We start from the raw sequence: 17,110 nt of genomic DNA on the forward strand, positions 1-17,110 counted from the left end.
ATCCCTCAACCCTGTCCACATAATACCCTTCATCCGTGTCCACGTATCCTCAACCCTGTCCATGTATCACTCAACCCTGTCCACGTATCCCTCAACCCTGTCCACATAATACCCCTCATCCGTGTCCACGTATCCCTCAACCCTGTCCACGTATCCTCAACCCTGTCCACATAATACCCTCAACCCTGTCCACATAATACCCCTCAACCCTGTCCACGTATCCCTCAACCCTGTCCACATAATTCCCCTCATCCGTGTCCACGTATCCCTCAACCCTGTCCACGTATCCCTCAACCCTGTCCACATAATACCCCTCATCCGTGTCCACATAATACCCCTCATCCGTGTCCACGTATCCCTCAACCGTGTCCACGTATCCCTCAACCCTGTCCACATAATACCCCTCATCCGTGTCCACGTATCCCTCAACCCTGTCCACATAATACCCTTCATCCGTGTCCACGTATCCCTCAACCCTGTCCACGTATCCCTCAACCCTGTCCACATAATACCCCTCATCCGTGTCCACGTATCCCTCAACCGTGTCCACGTATCCCTCAACCCTGTCCACATAATACCCCTCATCCGTGTCCACATAATACCCTTCATCCGTGTCCACGTATCCCTCAACCCTGTCCACGTATCCCTCAACCCTGTCCACATAATACCCCTCAACCCTGTCCACATACCCCTCAACCCTGTCCACGTACCCCTCAACCCTGTCCACGTACCCCTCAACCCTGTCCACATATTCCTCAACCCTATCCACATACCCCTCAACCCTGTCCACATACCTCTCAACCCTGTCCACCTATCCCTCAACCCCGTCCACCTATCCCTCAACCCCGTCCACATACCACTCAACCCAACCACATACCCCTCAAAACCTCACCACAAACCCATAACCCCCTCACCACATACCCTCATCACCTTGACCCCACGCTGCAAATCCCTCACCTCCCACCCCAAACCTCTCAATCCCCAACCACAAATCCTTCAACTCCCACACTAAGCCCCTCAGCCACACACACACACCCTCAACTCTCATCCACAAATTCTTCAACACCCCACCCACCCCCACCCACGACATACCCATCAACCTCACCACACATCCCTCAACACATACCCCTAATTCCCACACTACATAACTATCCACCAGCGCCACTCCACATACCACACAAACACACCACTCCAACCCTCACCCCACCCCACCCCACACTAGATGCCCCAATCAATCCCACAACGCATCCCTCAAACACTTCCCCTAATCCCCATACAGCATAACTATCCACCAATCCCCGTCCACTACATACTCCTCAAACACACCACATACCCCTAATCCCTAACACTGCATAATCATCCACCAAACTCCCGTCCACGTACCCCTCAAACACACGCCCCCCCCCCCCCCCCAAACTCTCACCACATACCCCTAATCCCTAACACTATATAATCATCCACCAACCCCCGTCTACATACCCCTCAAACACACCACATACCCTTAATCCCTAACACTACAAAATCACCCACCAAACTCCCGTCCACATATCCCTCAAACACCTCTCACCACATACCCTTATACCCCCATCACATACCCACAACCATAGTTTTAGATCAGTGCGCCACCCCACCCCTTCACCCACCCTCCCTTTCCCCCACCCCCACCCCTACACCCCCACTCACCTTGATCTTGAACAGGCTGACGATCATGAGCGGGCGGCAGATCTTGAAGTAGCGGTCGAAGGCGATCTCCACCAGAACCACTACAGACCCGTAGATGGTGAAGCTCTCCGTGCTCCGGAACAGCTTGCAGCCGAACTCGCTGTAGAAGGTGAAGGGCTTGAGCAGGTCGTAGATCTCCGTTGGCAGCCCGATGAGACACGCCACCAGGTCGAAGATGGCCATGGTGAGGATGAAGTAATTGGACGAGGTCCTCTTGAAGCGGCGGCGGTAGACGTAGATGACGAGCGCGTTGCCCACCACGCCCACCACCATGAGCAGCACCAGCCACACGATGGCCGGCAGGAAGTACATGGCCCGCTCCCCGTTCAGTCGCTCCAGCTCTGCCCACGCCTCCTCCTCGTCCATCGTCGTCATCATCATCGTCATCGTCATGGTCGCCGTGGTGTCGTTGACCGGACTGGTTGGAGGGTGGTGGTGGGGGACGTTGTGGTGGGGGTGGGGCAGGAGGGCCCCGATGGGCGGGGAGCCGGAGTCGTTGAGGAGAGGGTGGGCGGAGGAGGAGGAGGAGGGGAAGGTGGATGAGTCTTGCGTCATGGTCATTTCTGGTGTTGAAAGAAAAAAAGGGCAATGAGAAAAAAAACAACGTGAACTGTGTGTGAATGGTCAGGCATGGATCACAGGGCTGACTATGTGTACTTGAAACTGTCTCAAAAAAGAAAAAAAGAAAAAAAAGAAGACAGAGATAATGAGACCAAAAAAAAAAAAAAAAAAAAAAAAAAAAAAAAAAAAATATATATATATATATATATATATATATATATATAGAGAGAGAGAGAGAGAGAGAGGAAGAAGAATAAACATAAGAAGAAAATGTATAAAAAAAAAAAAATCGGCACAATCAACTTGTCAGCCGATTAACCAACCATCCAAAAACGGAGATAATGGCTGCCTGGTAAAGACAGGAAAAAAAGAAAGAAAGAAAGAGAAAAAAAACAAACGAAGGAGAGAGAGAGAGAGAGAGAGAGAGAGAGAGAGAGAGAGAGAGAGAGAGAGAGAGAGAGACAAAGACAGAGACAGAGACAGAGAGAGAGGGGGGAGAGAGACAGACAGAGAGAGAGACAGAAAGACAGAGAGACAGAGAGCGAGCGAGAGAGCGAAAGAGTCAGTGAAAGAGACTGAGAGAAAGAGAGGGAGAGAACCTTATTGCCCAGCTACCAACCAGCCAACCGACTGAATAACCGATCCATAAACCTACACTAGCATTATCATCAAACCAGTGTGAAATGCAACAAGACCAGCAACAGCTGTTGGCACAAGAGCTAACTTCTCACCTTCAAGCCAGGTCCGATATGGTTCCTTAATGCCAGGGTGTGGAAGGCTAAAAATAATTTGGCATTTTATCTCTTGAACTGACACCTTCTTACCTTGATTAATCAAAGTCTGTATCTTTCTCCACTGAGAGAGAGAGAGAGAGAGAGAGAGAGAGAGAGAGAGAGAGAGAGAGAGAGGTGGACAGAGAGGCAGGCAGGCAGACATATAGTATAGATAGATAGACAGAAACTGAGAGAGGCGGACAGAGCGCACAAGAACACGACCATACTCGACCACTTCAACAACACACACACACACATGCATAAATACAAACACTGTATCGTCACTGTCAGTCGCGGCAGAAAACCAGCGTCGTGGTGTTGTGAGTGTAAACAGGCCTCCCACCCCAACACACAGACCCTCCTACCTCCCATTACAACTCCCGTCTGCACGCTTGACTGCAAACAACGCGCAGCCGTCCGCTCGTCCGATTCACCAGAGCCGACAAATATGTGGCTGGAAACTCGTGTAGTACCTACCCCGTACTATATACCCCATCCCCATTCCACTCTTGCAAGAAATAAAAGCTCCTCCTCCGCTACCTGACCAGGAATGCTCCACCACGACTATCTGAGGCGATCGACACGCATGTGTGGTGGCAAAGAAAACACACCCACAGGAGTTCACCTGGGCGCAGCACCTTTACCCCCCAAACCCCCACAGGTAACACTCGCTCGGTTCACAAACGGTCTCACACAGAACGCTTCCGAGCCAACAAACATGTACCGTGCTTCCCGGGTTAGAAGAGGTAGCTTTGTTTATTGTTGTTTGCAAACTTATCTGCTGTCTGGAACGCGCGAAAATGAGCTGGCTGGAAGCAGATAGACTGGAAGTGGAAAAAGCAGGGAAAGAAAATACAGAAGCGTGTGTTTTGCTGTTATAGTGGTATGAGTGCTCAGGAGATAAGCGCGGACTGATGATGGGCAGGATTGGAAGTGAGCAGGTTTCAGAGATAGTGTGAGTGTAAACACGGGATAAACAGCACGGATGTGTTTAAAAGCAGGTGTGTGGGTATCAGTTGGAACATTTTTTAGTTTGGGTCCATGATGGTTTGGGAAGAACGTGGACAGATGTACGGATTGATGATAAATCCACATATATATATATTATATTTTAAAATACCAATTCTCTCTCCCTCTCTTTCTCTCTCTCTCACACACACATACACACACACACGCACACACAGACAAACACACCCACACACTCATGCTATTTTACAAATGAATTATTCAACGTCAGCAACAACAAAACTAAACACCACAATAAAAATGTCAGCAACACAGAAACTCATCAACACACACAATAAAAACATCCATTACACAAAAACCCCAGAGAATACAAAACCTGCCGATCTTGGACACGCTATAAAACCCTCCATTCTGTGGCCTTCACAACTGGAACACGAATCAGTTGTGTTAGATATCATCTGTTACATCTGCCATGCTGCGCCAACCAGTTTACATAAAAGCTGACATCAATTTGTTCAGTGGTGGACACTAGTTCCCCGGGGCTAGCAGGATTCCCAGCTTGTTCAAAGCACGTCAAATTGCCGAAGGCAAACCAGCGGCTCTTCGAAATCTCGGAATCGTACGACGCCATTGAAAGCACTTCCTGACAAGTTTACGGGACTGTATTTTTCGGTGGAACTAACCCGATAACTCGACAATAGCCGGATGTCTGGGGGACATCCTCCCTGCTCCTGAAAACGTAATTTCATCGCACCTCTTTAGGTTTGGGGGACTCCGGGTTGTCGAGTCACATCCGTATGTACTCCAGACCACTCGGACGTCCTTTGAACGAGATGTGATCTCAAGAACCGTGGCCAAGGATGTTGCAATGAATGTAGGAGGGTGACGTGCCACGGACACCTCTAAGAGCTGCGACAGTCTTGTGTCCTGGACAATAATCCTAATTGAATAGCTGCAGGAAGCTCTGGGTTTTTCCCTTTTTACCACATAGCCTTCCTGGTTTTTTACCACTGCACATAGCCATCCTGGGTTTTCCTCCCCCCCCCCCCCCTAAGCTCTCAGCCATCTTCTGCTTCATCCTTCTTTGGGTTAAGTTAGCTGGTTTTCATTGAAATCCTGCATTACTGACGCCAGGTTTCTCTGATGGCTTCTTCTCCACTTTTCAGATGGTATTGTAATGAAATGCTTCACTGACGAAGACGCTGCGTGAGCACACACACATACACACACACGCACATACACGCACACACACGCACACACACACACAGAGAATTTCCCCTTTGCTCGCCATGTATCACTCTCAGTGAAAATACGTTAGAATGAAAACGAAACGCACACATATACACAGAAAAATGCACGCACGCACGCGCACGATTACACGCACGCACACACTCACATTCATGCTACATGCGCGTGTACACAGAACCCACACACACCCTCTTTCACGTTTTTAATCCCTCTGTTCCTGTGCCCCATAACCGGCAGTGCATGGTTGTGGCGAACAGTGAGTTCCTGAAACAGCAGGTAGCACGTGCGCAGTGCTGTGCGGAAGAGCCAGCACCGGGAAGGTCCCCCCAAAATTCCAGGCACTGCCCATAACGTACAAAGGGCAGCAGACATTGCCCGCCGCCCCTGGAGACAACACTGATTACCCTGTGAACGATAGGAATAGATTGCTTGCCTCTACCCATGGCATTCTGCTGTCCTCTCTCTCTCTCTCTTCCCCCCCCCCTCTCTCCCTCTGTGTGTGTGTGTGTGTGTGTGTGTGTGTGTGTGTGTGTGTGTGTGTGTGTGTGTGTGTGTGTGTGTGTGTGTGTGTGTGTGTGTGTTCCTTACCTGCATTCTCGCGTATGCAGGAAGGGGAAGTGGCACTTTATGTTCCCTGAGATGTAAGAGATTCCATTTCAGAGTGCACTGAGCGTCTTGGAGTTGTTATTGATGCACTGCTTAAATGTAACGACCCAAACCCAAACAACAATCTGCTTCAAGTGCAAGAACTGTATAGAATATGAGGTTCAAGTGTAACGCATGCTATCCGGTGCAGCCAGCGCGGATAACCATCCCTGTTTTTGATGATACGGATATCAATCAATACAGTGCTTATCCTCGGTCGGAGACCAAGCTCCGAACGCTTCACATTTGGGAATCCAAACAAACGTAACGACGCAGGCATCGTTCTTGCGACTTACCGCTTGCACTTGTCACTCTCCCTGTCTTCCTTGACACCGTCTGTGACAAAACCTTCACGGGTTTCTGTATTTTATAGTGTGGGATCATGGCATGTGGCACGCACGAGACTACTGTGCTTCACGTGGAACTCCAGCTGAGAGACCTCACGTGTGGTGTGCCACACACGAAGCCAATCAGCCACACAGATCATCTCTGTAATTAAGACGTGGCTCCCAGTCGCTCCAGTCACGTCAGTCCTTCCATTGAACCGACTTGAAATGGGGGGTCGCCATGGTTTTAATCATAGTTCGCTTCAATTGCGTTCATACTTAACGCAAGCCGAGAGAGAGAGAGAGAGAGAGAGAGAGAGTGCGTGCCTGTGCGTGTCTGTCTGTGTGCGCACGCACTCGAAGGTGTATAAATATAATGCCTTTGGACCCTAGTGGAGTGATGGCCTAGAGGTAACGCGTCCGTTTAGGAAGCGAGAGAATCTGAGCGCGCTGGTTCGAATCACGGCTCAGCCGCCGATATTTTCTCCCCTTCCACTAGACCTTGAGTGGTAGTCTGGACTCTAGTCATTCAGATGAGATGATGAACCGAGGTCCCGTGTGCAGCATGTACTTAGCGCGCGTGAAAGAACCCACGGCAACAAAAGGGTTGTTCATGGCAAACTTCTGTAGAAAGATTCACTTCGATAGGAAAAACAAATAAAACTGCACGCAGGAAAAAAAAAAAAAAAAATGGGTGGCGCTGTAGTGTAGCGACGCGTTCTCCCTGGGGAGAGCAGTCCGAATTTCACACAGAGAAATCTGTTGTGATAAAAAGAGAAATACAAATACAAACAGTCGTATTCAGTCGCAGCAGACCAGACACGAGTATTTTTTTATCAACGTCAGCGACCTCATTAAAGTTTCTACGTTTATTCGCTCACGCCAACAGCGTCAACATGTTTAAATGACGTAATATTGATGAATCACATCGTCCGATGCCACTTACCCATGTCATACAAGTATAAAGAACAACACAGAGATTAAAGAAAGAGGATGAAGAGATCTTCTATCCGCATCTCTCCAACTGAAAGACAACAAACCGATATAATAATAACAATAATAATAATGTACATTTATATAGCAACCTTTCTCTCTAAGAGCTGAGGGCGCTTTACATGAAAGAAAAATATTACAAGTTACATAAAACATTCAAGACCACTCTTTCTCAACCCCTCCCCCCCCAGCCCCCCACTCACACTCTCCCTTTCCCACTCTACATACATTCAAAGTGAGCTGACATGGGTGGTGTTGGAGAACAAGGAAGCTGAGTACTAATGGATAGGTTTTAAAAAGATGAGTTTTTAGTGATGAGCGAAAAGCAGAAATAGAATCAGATGCACGGATATGATGAGGAAGGTTGTTCCAGATGTGAGGAGCAGCAAAGAAGAAAGAACGTTCACCACAGGTTCTTGTATTGACACGAGGAAGTTTCAAAAGGTAACAGTCAGAGGAAGAGCGGAGATTTCTTGCGGGAGTGTAAACACTGATAAGGTCAGAGAGATATGTAGGTCCTGCGGAGTGGAAAGCAGAATAGCAGAGACACGCAACTTTGTATTTAATTCTCGCTTCAATGGGGAGCCAATGTACAGTGCGGAGGTGAGGAGAAATAAGATCAGTACGTGGGACTCTGAGAGTCAGACGGGCAGCATTGTTTTGAAGTTTTAGAATTCGCTGAAGAATATTATGTGGACAGCCTATGAGAAAAGAATTACAGTAGTCAATTCGTGACAGCACACACACACACACACACACACACACACACACACACACACGCGCGCGCGCGCGCACGCACGCACGCACGCACGCACGCACGCACGGCTGTGGGAGATAAACATTCTTCAGACAGAGGAAAGAAAAGAATCGTCAGCTCCCGTTGCTACCTTCAAAGACGTGTTTATTTCAGGAAACCCCGTGGGAGGCATTTGAAAATGTTAAGTGTTTCATCTAACTGATAGAAACATGGTTACATTTAGTATTGTGATTCTTAATTTTTTTTTTTTTTAAATGATCAACAATGGCCACACAAACTGTCTGGTGAAGATATCCACAAACCGGAGTATCTCGAAGTGTTCATTTATTCTGAGACCACTCTTGCCAGACAGAGTCTGTGGCTACTTCGTATATCCTGCGAAAGTAAATGTACAATTTTAGCACTGCAGCAACGATCAATGTCTTTCCACTGAAAAACAGGAAAGCTGGAAATAGCTACTGCAATATCCGTTCGCCCCATGCTGTGGTGATGTCCATACCGACGTGATGGTCAGTCCTGCAGAGTTACTTTCATGTTTTATTTCAGTTCTTAACATGTCTGCCCGTGGTTTTCTTCCATACCCATCTCTGGTAATTTGGGCCGTGGGAATAAGACGCCTGAAATAGGAGGAGAAAGAAATGTAACTGTTTAGAACTGCCGTTAAAATGAGAATGTATTGATGAAAAGGGTCAGTAACAAGACCTGTTGGAATGAGCGTAATGGTGTGCGTAGTGTGTATGATCACGACACAGCTGCCATCCCGATCTAATGCTCAGCCAATTATGCTGCTGAGACCCGTCCGTGTTGTGAAGAAGCTTTCTGTTCCGCGCACAGTAGGTGGTGCCAGAGTACTCTCTCTCTGTGAGTGTGTGTATGTGTGTGTGTGTGCGTGTGCGCGCGTGTGCGTGTGTGTGCGCGTGCGTGTGTGTGCGTGCGCGCGCGTGTGTGTGTGCGTGCGTGTGTGTGTGTGTTATTCAGAGGCCGGATTTGCAGATACTGTTTGATTTATTACTCAGAGAGAATGAGAGGGTAAGGGGGTTGGGGGGGGGGAGGGGATGAGATAGATGGGAGATGAGGCGAAACGAGAGAGAGAGAGAGAGAGAGAGAGAGAGAGAGAGAGAGAGAGAGAGAGTACTGTTTTCCTGGTATAGGATAAACTGTTTCGGGCAATGCAAAATATCTGTTCTGTCATGGGTAAATACAAATACACCAAAGATAATAGACAAGTACAATTAATGACATTCATACACACAAACACACAGAAAAACAACTATAATGATCTATCTGTATACATATTTTGAGAGAGACAGACAGAGACAGAGAGAGATGCAAAGGCTGAGAGAGACACAGACAAAGAGTGAGAGAGACAGACATACAGACAAACTGACAGAGAGAGGAACCAGGTAGAAGCAGAGTAGTACAGCCACGACTCAGTCCACCAGGAGCTCAGCAGGGCAGCAGAACAACCGCAGCGACACTCGCCGACTGCCGTCTCTCAGACTGAAGACCATGCTAACCGGTCCTGACAGCGGCGAACCAAACAACTGTAATTACGTTATACAGGTACGAGCACAGCCACAGAACCGCTCCCACGCCGCACTGACTATGTGACTAGTAGCAAGCGCTCCTTTTTCACCTTCCACACCCTTTTTTTTTTTTTTAACTTTTAAAGAAGGAGGAGGAGGAGAAAGAAAACATATCAGAAGAAGAAGGAGGAGGAGAAGGAGGAAGAGGTGGAGAAGAAGGAGGAGGAGGAAAAGAAGGAAGAGGAGAAGGAGGAGGAAAAGAAGGAGGAGGGGAAGGAGGAGGAGGAGAAGAAGAAGTAGTAGAAGAAGAAGGTGGAGGAGGAGGAGGAGAAGAAAGAGGAGGAGAAAGAAGACAGAAAAGAAGAAGAAGAAAGAGGAGGAGGAGAAGGAGGAGGAGGAGAAGAAGAAGGAGTAGAAGAAGAAGGAGGAGCAGGAGGAGAAGAAGAAGAACAACAACAACAAGAAGTACGACCGCTGTTTTCTCAGCTTCCCTGAGTAATAAAGTCCTGCCTTCGCTTCGCTGTTGTCTTGGAGAAGGAACACATCCCCCCCCCCCCCCCCCCCCCCCAGTATTACACTCTGAGATAAACATGTGGAACATCAGCAAAGGTATTCAGGAAGTCCGGATTTCCGTCCCAGTCCCCTGAAGCCCTTCATGTTCGTGATTTACCGTTCTCCGCAGCTCCGCCCACTCAATTTTTTTTTTCCCCCGCTCGCGAAATGCTCAACATCAGTGGCTCTGTGCACGGTTCAACACACTGGGCTAACCTCCGCGTCCGCAGCTGCACCCAGCCTGCTCCTCTGTGACAGTGTGAAATATCTCCTTGGACAGTTCTTACTGTCTACGTGTGTGTGGCAGAGCGGAGAGACAGAATGAAGATAACCCCTCGGACATGCAATATTTGTTGGGCCATGCAAAATTTACCATCCAGATATAATCCGATTCGGGCTGGGTTTTTTTTAATGTAATATATTAAATAAGTGTACGGAGGAATTTCCCACAAAACCAACGGATTCGATTGAGCTAAGCCAAGGAGGTGAAATACTGGAAGACGGTGAAAAACTGGGTGGGGTTTGGGTGTGTATGAGTCTGAGAGCTGGGGTCGGTGAGATTATGATGACTGTGGCACCATCACTCCTCCATGAAAACAAACAAACAAACAAACAAACAACCAAAAAGCGAAACAAAACAAAAAACTACCAATATAAATAATAGTGTTGAGAAAATGTCCCTGGGGTAAAGTTGGTGAAGGAGGGTGCTTGGAATACAGTGTACAATCAAGGAAGCTTTGCTGGCTTGCGATGAACGACAAGAGGAAGAAGCGAAACAAGTGGAGCAATGGAGAAGACAGGCGAGGGATCCACTTTCCAACGTGCTGCCAAATACCGGATTGAGTCATCTTCCTTCGCCTCTCGCCATTTTCTGCCTCGCTTTGCACTCTAGTTTTTTTTGTTTGTTTTTTTAAATTAAAAAAAAAAATAGGCGAGGAAGGTATTTTTATTGTTGTTTTTTTTCTGGGTGGGGGAGTGGTTCTCAGTTAAACACACTCGCACAGACGCACACACACACAAATATATATATATTCTTTTTTACACGCACACGCACGCACGAACATCTATCTATCTATCTATCTATCTTTCTTTCTGTCTGTCTGTCTGTCTACACACACACACACACACACACACACACTGGCGTATGTACATTATGTCTGGCAGACTTCGGGTCGCAAAAAAACAACGCGTTTACTCTCGAAAACTGGCAAAACGAAACATACACCTTGCAATCTGAGGTAACAATTCACCAAAGCGTGACACTGACAAAATTGCGGCAGTTTCGACTGACGTCGCGCTGAACCCTATTTTTGGATAACTTTTAAAGACTTATTTTCCAGTTTGGTAACACATGGAAATCTAACGCAAATATATACATGGGAAAGGGAGGGCTGACAATATGGACGAAACACGCGAAAAGAAAAAAAAAAAGCAATATGCAAACATAGTATTCTTATGAAATCCATACATGGGAGAGGGAGGGAGAATTATATGGACGAAACACACACACACACACACACACACACACACACACACACACACACACACACAAAAGCAACATACAAACAGTATTTCTGCGCTGACCCTTAATTCGCCAGAAGGAAAAACAAATTAAATGTCCATGTTTGGGAATTCCAGCCGATGATTAACAATTTCCGAGCACTGACGAAGCAGAAAATGACACAGATTGCGTTTCTGCTGATCAAGGATTGTGAATAATTCAATTTGTTGTTGTTAAGCTTCGATACACAGGGGTTTAATTGTTAGATGTGGATATATGAGAGAGGATGTGGATATATGAGAGAGAGAGAGACACAGAGAGAGAGAGAGAGAGAGAGAGAGAGAGAGAGAGAGAGAGAACAAATTGCAGAAAAATAAACTTCAAAAAAGGAGCAAAACTAGAACTGTCGACAGTCGCACGGCGTGAAATAGGGGAGCGTCGAAATTTGTTGGCGGTGAAAGGATCTCTGCGAAAGTTCTTTTTGTTTTGTTTTTAACTTTTTTTTTTTTTTAATCACCACCAAGGTTTGGTACACAGGCAATTTGTTGCCAGTCCTGTTAGCTCCCCTAGAAACACAGAGGCCTCCACAGTGGTCTCCCCCACTCCCTTGACCGTAGCGCTGCTACTGGTTTATTTGCTTCTGATTTGAGATCTTATATATATATATATATATATATAAAATTTTTTCCCTGTCGCAAAACTACTTCAGGTTTAGCTTCTGTATCCTGGCCAAAGCCTGGTATTTATTGCCCCGCACTTAAAATGGATAGGTATAAAGGAATAGCAACAACAACAACAACAACAATACTACTACAAATAATAATAATGACAATAATGATAATAATAAAACACTAATACTACTACGAAGAGGAAGAAGAAGAAGAAGAATTAAATGAAAGACGATGTTTATGTGATGACGGTGATGATGGTGAATAATGCATTGATGCATTGAGGACTCTTATGGTTTGATCAAAACAGAACATTGAATTAAAATACTTTTCACGAGCCACACACGCACATGAGTCAGAATAGTTTCGTGGAAGTCTTGAAGCTACCATCTTCTTTTCTTTCCAACAATTTTATTCAAACTCAACATTATGGTAGACACACAGACATACAATGATGATGATGTCAGTAGTAACTGTGTACTAATGAAGATATTATTCATAAAGTTTTTAATTTTTTATTAGGGAAAAAAGTCTAAAAGGCTTAATACTTTTCCCTGGCATTTTCCAGTACATTTGGCTTTTTTCCCCCTATATTTTCCTGCATATGTTTTACCGCTCTTCGTGGGTACATATGAAAACACGTCCATGTTCCTGTTACTCTGCCATCTTCTGATCGGAACGCAAATTTCGAGTCAACGTTTTCTCGTGAAAGGTACGATAAAGATATTTGACAGCCATGCTACTTAACTCTCAACGACAACCTACCTGGTGCTGGCTTAAACAAGACAAACAATCGTGCCATGCTCTCACAACACAAAGGAGAGTTGAAGCGCCCGTACAGTAACCGATAAGAGTCTTGATGTCAACCTTCAGCAGATAATGACGTCAGTTCCCAATACGGAAACGTCGGATTGGCCCGCTATGACGATATCTGAACCAACTCTGAGCAGCTAAAACTCCTGCGCGCACTGTGGGAAATGGCATCACTCCAGTTTTCGGTCGCACTCGAGAGGAGAATTTCGGTTGATAGTCATCAGCTTAGGTGTAGGATCAAAGGTTTTGGTCTTCTTATTCAAGTCGATTCGCACTCCGTGTCAGGGGCAGCTTTACCTGGCAGAAGATAAAGGTACCCTGCGGTGCTTCCATGCTGTGCCAGCGACGGCAAAGCCAGTGGGTGCATGGGTGGATTGGAATGGAGTGGGAGCTGGTAGCGGTGATTGTGATGCCGAGTGGGAGTGGGGGTTACTGACATGATTTGTTTTCCATTCATTGGTGAGAGACAGAGAGAGGGAGAGAGAGAAGGAGGGAGGGAGGGGGGAGAGAGACAGAGACAGACAGAGAGAGAGAGAGACAGAAAGACAGAGAGAGAGAGAGAGAGAAGAGTGATTATTCTTGTATCTGCCAAACAGCTATCATCTGAAGTAAACACACATACACACACACACACACACACACACACACACACACACACACACACAGAGAGAGAGAGAGAGAGAGAGAGAGAGAGAGATTGGATTTGGATGAGTGGTTTACTGTAGAACTTGGAAAATGGCATGTGCATATTTGCGGCAAGTACAAATTTTCAAGCTAAACGCACATAATTCAAGCGAGAGAACATTTATATAAGTTGCTAAATAAACAAACAGCGGAAATTCAACATGACAGTACACGTGAAGAATGGGGGTCTTTACTCTTCCTGAAACCGACATTCTATTTTGATGGAAAGCACAAGAAGTGTCCGGGAAAAAAAACACCGTCAACTGTCGACGCTGAAATGATGACCGACGACGGAAGCTGAAATACACACGCCGAACACTTAACCTTGGGGATCGGATGTTTGGGTGGAATTTGTTTGGGTAATCACACCAGAAAGGTTGAGTGTGCATGAAGCTGACGTAAAGGACCCGAATAACTCTATGCTATATTGTGAAGCTATCGGATAATCATCACATCATTTCCCCACATTTTACGGCATCCTCTGTATTTGACGGGAGGGAAGCACAACTTCAAAAGGACGGATATATTTACCCGCCGTTTCGGCGTCAACTACTTACTTCTCCGCCTCCTTCAGATCCGAAAGAAAAGTGCTCGTTCATGTTTCTGACCCAGTTTATCGTAATTTCATTAAAACTAACACTTGAAAGAAACTTTTAAACTGAGTGTGCCAAATCTACCCCATCAGAGTGAGAGAGAGAGAGAGAGAGAGAGAGAGAGAGAGAGAGAGAGAGAGAGAGAGAGAGAGAGAGAGAGAGAGAGAGAAATAAAAACGTACAGGATTTAAACAAGAACTCCTTTCAAAGACGCACGTATAAAGTAATGGCTTCACGTTCAATGGATACTGGATTACAATAGTGTAAATGTAAGAGCTGGCTCACTTTAAACCTGCAATAAAACAGTAAGCACAACAGCACCTCTGCTACACACATGGATGGTGCATCGACTTTCAACACCTTTCTTTCTGGCCTCAAGATGCCTGGTAATCTTTCAGTTCTCTTCTCATCCTGCTTCATTACCGCTTATTTTTGCTCTTCCTTGCTTCTACAGGCTGGCAAGCTAAAGCATTTTCAGAAATGATAATCTCCAATAGCTCTTTCTTGCTTCTACAGGCTGGCAAGCTAAGGCATTTTCAGGTATGATAATCTCCAATAGCTCTTTCTTGCTTATGCATGCTGAAATGCTAAAGCATTTTCAGGTAAACATCTTCTCAAGTTCCTGTGAAAAGGAGTACGAAATATCTTTTCGTCGTCCCATAAAGGAGATCGATTTTTTTTTAATCGTCAGTACCATCTGCATATATGTCTGTTTCTGCGTCACAACAATTCCCTGGATGTCTAAAAGATGACCCTGATAAACTTTCCGACACCGGGGCTACTTGTTTAATGTTTAGTACTGACAACATTTAACTCACTCAGTACGGCCAGTCCTCTCTTCTCCTCTACACAGACCCCTCGGATGTCCAGTGGGTGTCTGAATGACCCAGCCTTTAGCTTCCGTCGTCAGAACTGTGGTATTCTTTGTCAATATTCACCTCTTCAGTATAAGAGCGTTCCGCCTGCAATATTTTGATGATGGTAATTGGGATGAAACGCTGTTAACGTCGTCTCTTTCGCCGTTCGTATGGAGAGAGTTAAATGAATCAGAATCGTTAAGTATTGCCTCGACCATTCTCTTGGGACTACGACTTGACCAAGAAGTGACAGCTTCTCTGTGTGTAAGCTCCACCAGTCAGTTTCTGGTGCGGAGCTCTCTCTTTTGATCAGATATCTTCAAGGTCGCGTGGGTAAGGAACAGAGTGGCAGTCTGGTTTGTAGTGCTTGTTTCTTTGTTGTTGTTGCTTTTTGTTAATTTATTTGCTGTTTGTGTGTGTGTGCGAGTGCTTACGAGAGCGTGTGTATGCGTGCACGCGTGCGTGTGTGTGTGTGTGTGTGTGTATATATATATATATATATATATACACACACACACACACATACGTAGAGAGAGAGAGAGAGAGAGAGAGAGAGAGAGAGAGTTACACACATACAAGTGTGTGTGTGTGTGTGTGTGTGTTTGCGCGTATAATAAGCAGCGACTGCTGGATCAAACCAGTATTACCACCTCCTCGACACCCCTCCTCCCCCCGAACCCCATCCCCGTCCCCTTTTACCGACCTCTTACTTCACCCCCCCCCTTCCCCTCCCCCATCAACACCGCACTCCTCATCGTCCTAATCAGACCTTCACAGCCGACATGGCGTGACCAGGCCTCTTGCCATCCGTCAGTGTCGGGCTGTCACATCCCGGCCGGTCAGTAGTTACCAGAGTCAGGATCGTGGTGAGTTGGGGGAGGATCTCACCCAGTACAGTGGCTCCCACCCCCTCTCTCCCTCTCCTGCCCCCTGCCCCCACTCTGTCCTACTCACGTCAGGGCTGACGGTTGGCACGTGCCGCCATTAGACGCCGTGCATGCTGACTAATAAGTTTGAATTCAGGTCATGTGGCTGTCAAAGCGGTTAGCAGCGACAAGGGCGGCTGACTGGCTGTTCGTCGCAATTTATGTCTGTGCAGTGGTGGTGGGTTCGTTCAACAATAACAAGCAAGTGGAGCGTGTACCGTCACCCCTACCCCTCTCTTTCTCTCTCTCTCTCTCTTCCTTCTTCTTCTTTCTTTTCTAACTGTCGGTCTCATTTTTTTCCTGATCTGTCTTTCCTTTCTTTCTTTATTGTTTTTATACGACATAAAGATAATCCTACGAATTTGATGTTAAAAAAAAAAAAATTACTGTGTGTGATATTCCGACCTAAGCAAATCGAAAAAAAAAACACGAAAAAAAAGCCAAATCACAAACACGTCCACACATTCCAATACAGGATACCAAACGTTAATATCATCCACAGGTGAGTTCTCAAGTAGGTGAGAAATTAGATATGAATAGCAAGACATGGCAGTTAAGAAAGATAGGGGGGAAAAAAGATACCCGAGCACCTTCTTTGAAAGTCCAGACTCAACACACACACGACCAAAACCTCGCAATACAGAAGCTTAAGTCATGCAATGGTGGCCGTTTTTGGTCAGGACTTCATGAGAAACAAAGTGCCTCGAGCGGAAAACTGAACTTGTGGACCCTCCACGGAAAATCATGACCTGCATCTGAAACCACTTCGTCCGAAAACCACAGCCTAGCACACACCCTTGCATCTTTGTTTGTCCTCTAACTTTGTTCTCCCCCCCCCCCTCACCATCCCCTCAGACAATTTACACCTACGTTGGCTTCGTCATTCCACGCCTTCCTTGGGATCCCAAACCATGCTGCTTTGTCTCCGGCGGATGCAGGGTTACGTCTGATGTTCCCGCCACACGCTCACCTACATCACCCAGACTGTTTACAAACCCG

General features: G+C 46.4%; 1 protein-coding gene and 1 pseudogene across 1 annotated transcript in view; one reads left to right on the top strand and one right to left on the bottom strand.

Annotated features, from left to right (window-relative positions):
* Positions 1-398, top strand: part of LOC143284939 (uncharacterized) — an 824-nt pseudogene extending 426 nt beyond the window's left edge.
* LOC143285008 (D(2) dopamine receptor A-like) overlaps positions 1-17,110 on the bottom strand; it is a 94,258-nt gene that overhangs the window by 8,619 nt on the left and 68,529 nt on the right. The window contains exon 3 of the mRNA XM_076592175.1: positions 1,684-2,285. Within this exon, the coding sequence (XP_076448290.1) occupies positions 1,684-2,285 (602 nt within the window). The remainder of the gene's footprint in view (positions 1-1,683; positions 2,286-17,110) is intronic.

The sequence above is a fragment of the Babylonia areolata genome, chromosome 8 (genome assembly GCF_041734735.1).
Source record: "Babylonia areolata isolate BAREFJ2019XMU chromosome 8, ASM4173473v1, whole genome shotgun sequence".
NCBI classification, from domain to species: Eukaryota; Metazoa; Mollusca; class Gastropoda; order Neogastropoda; family Buccinidae; genus Babylonia; species Babylonia areolata.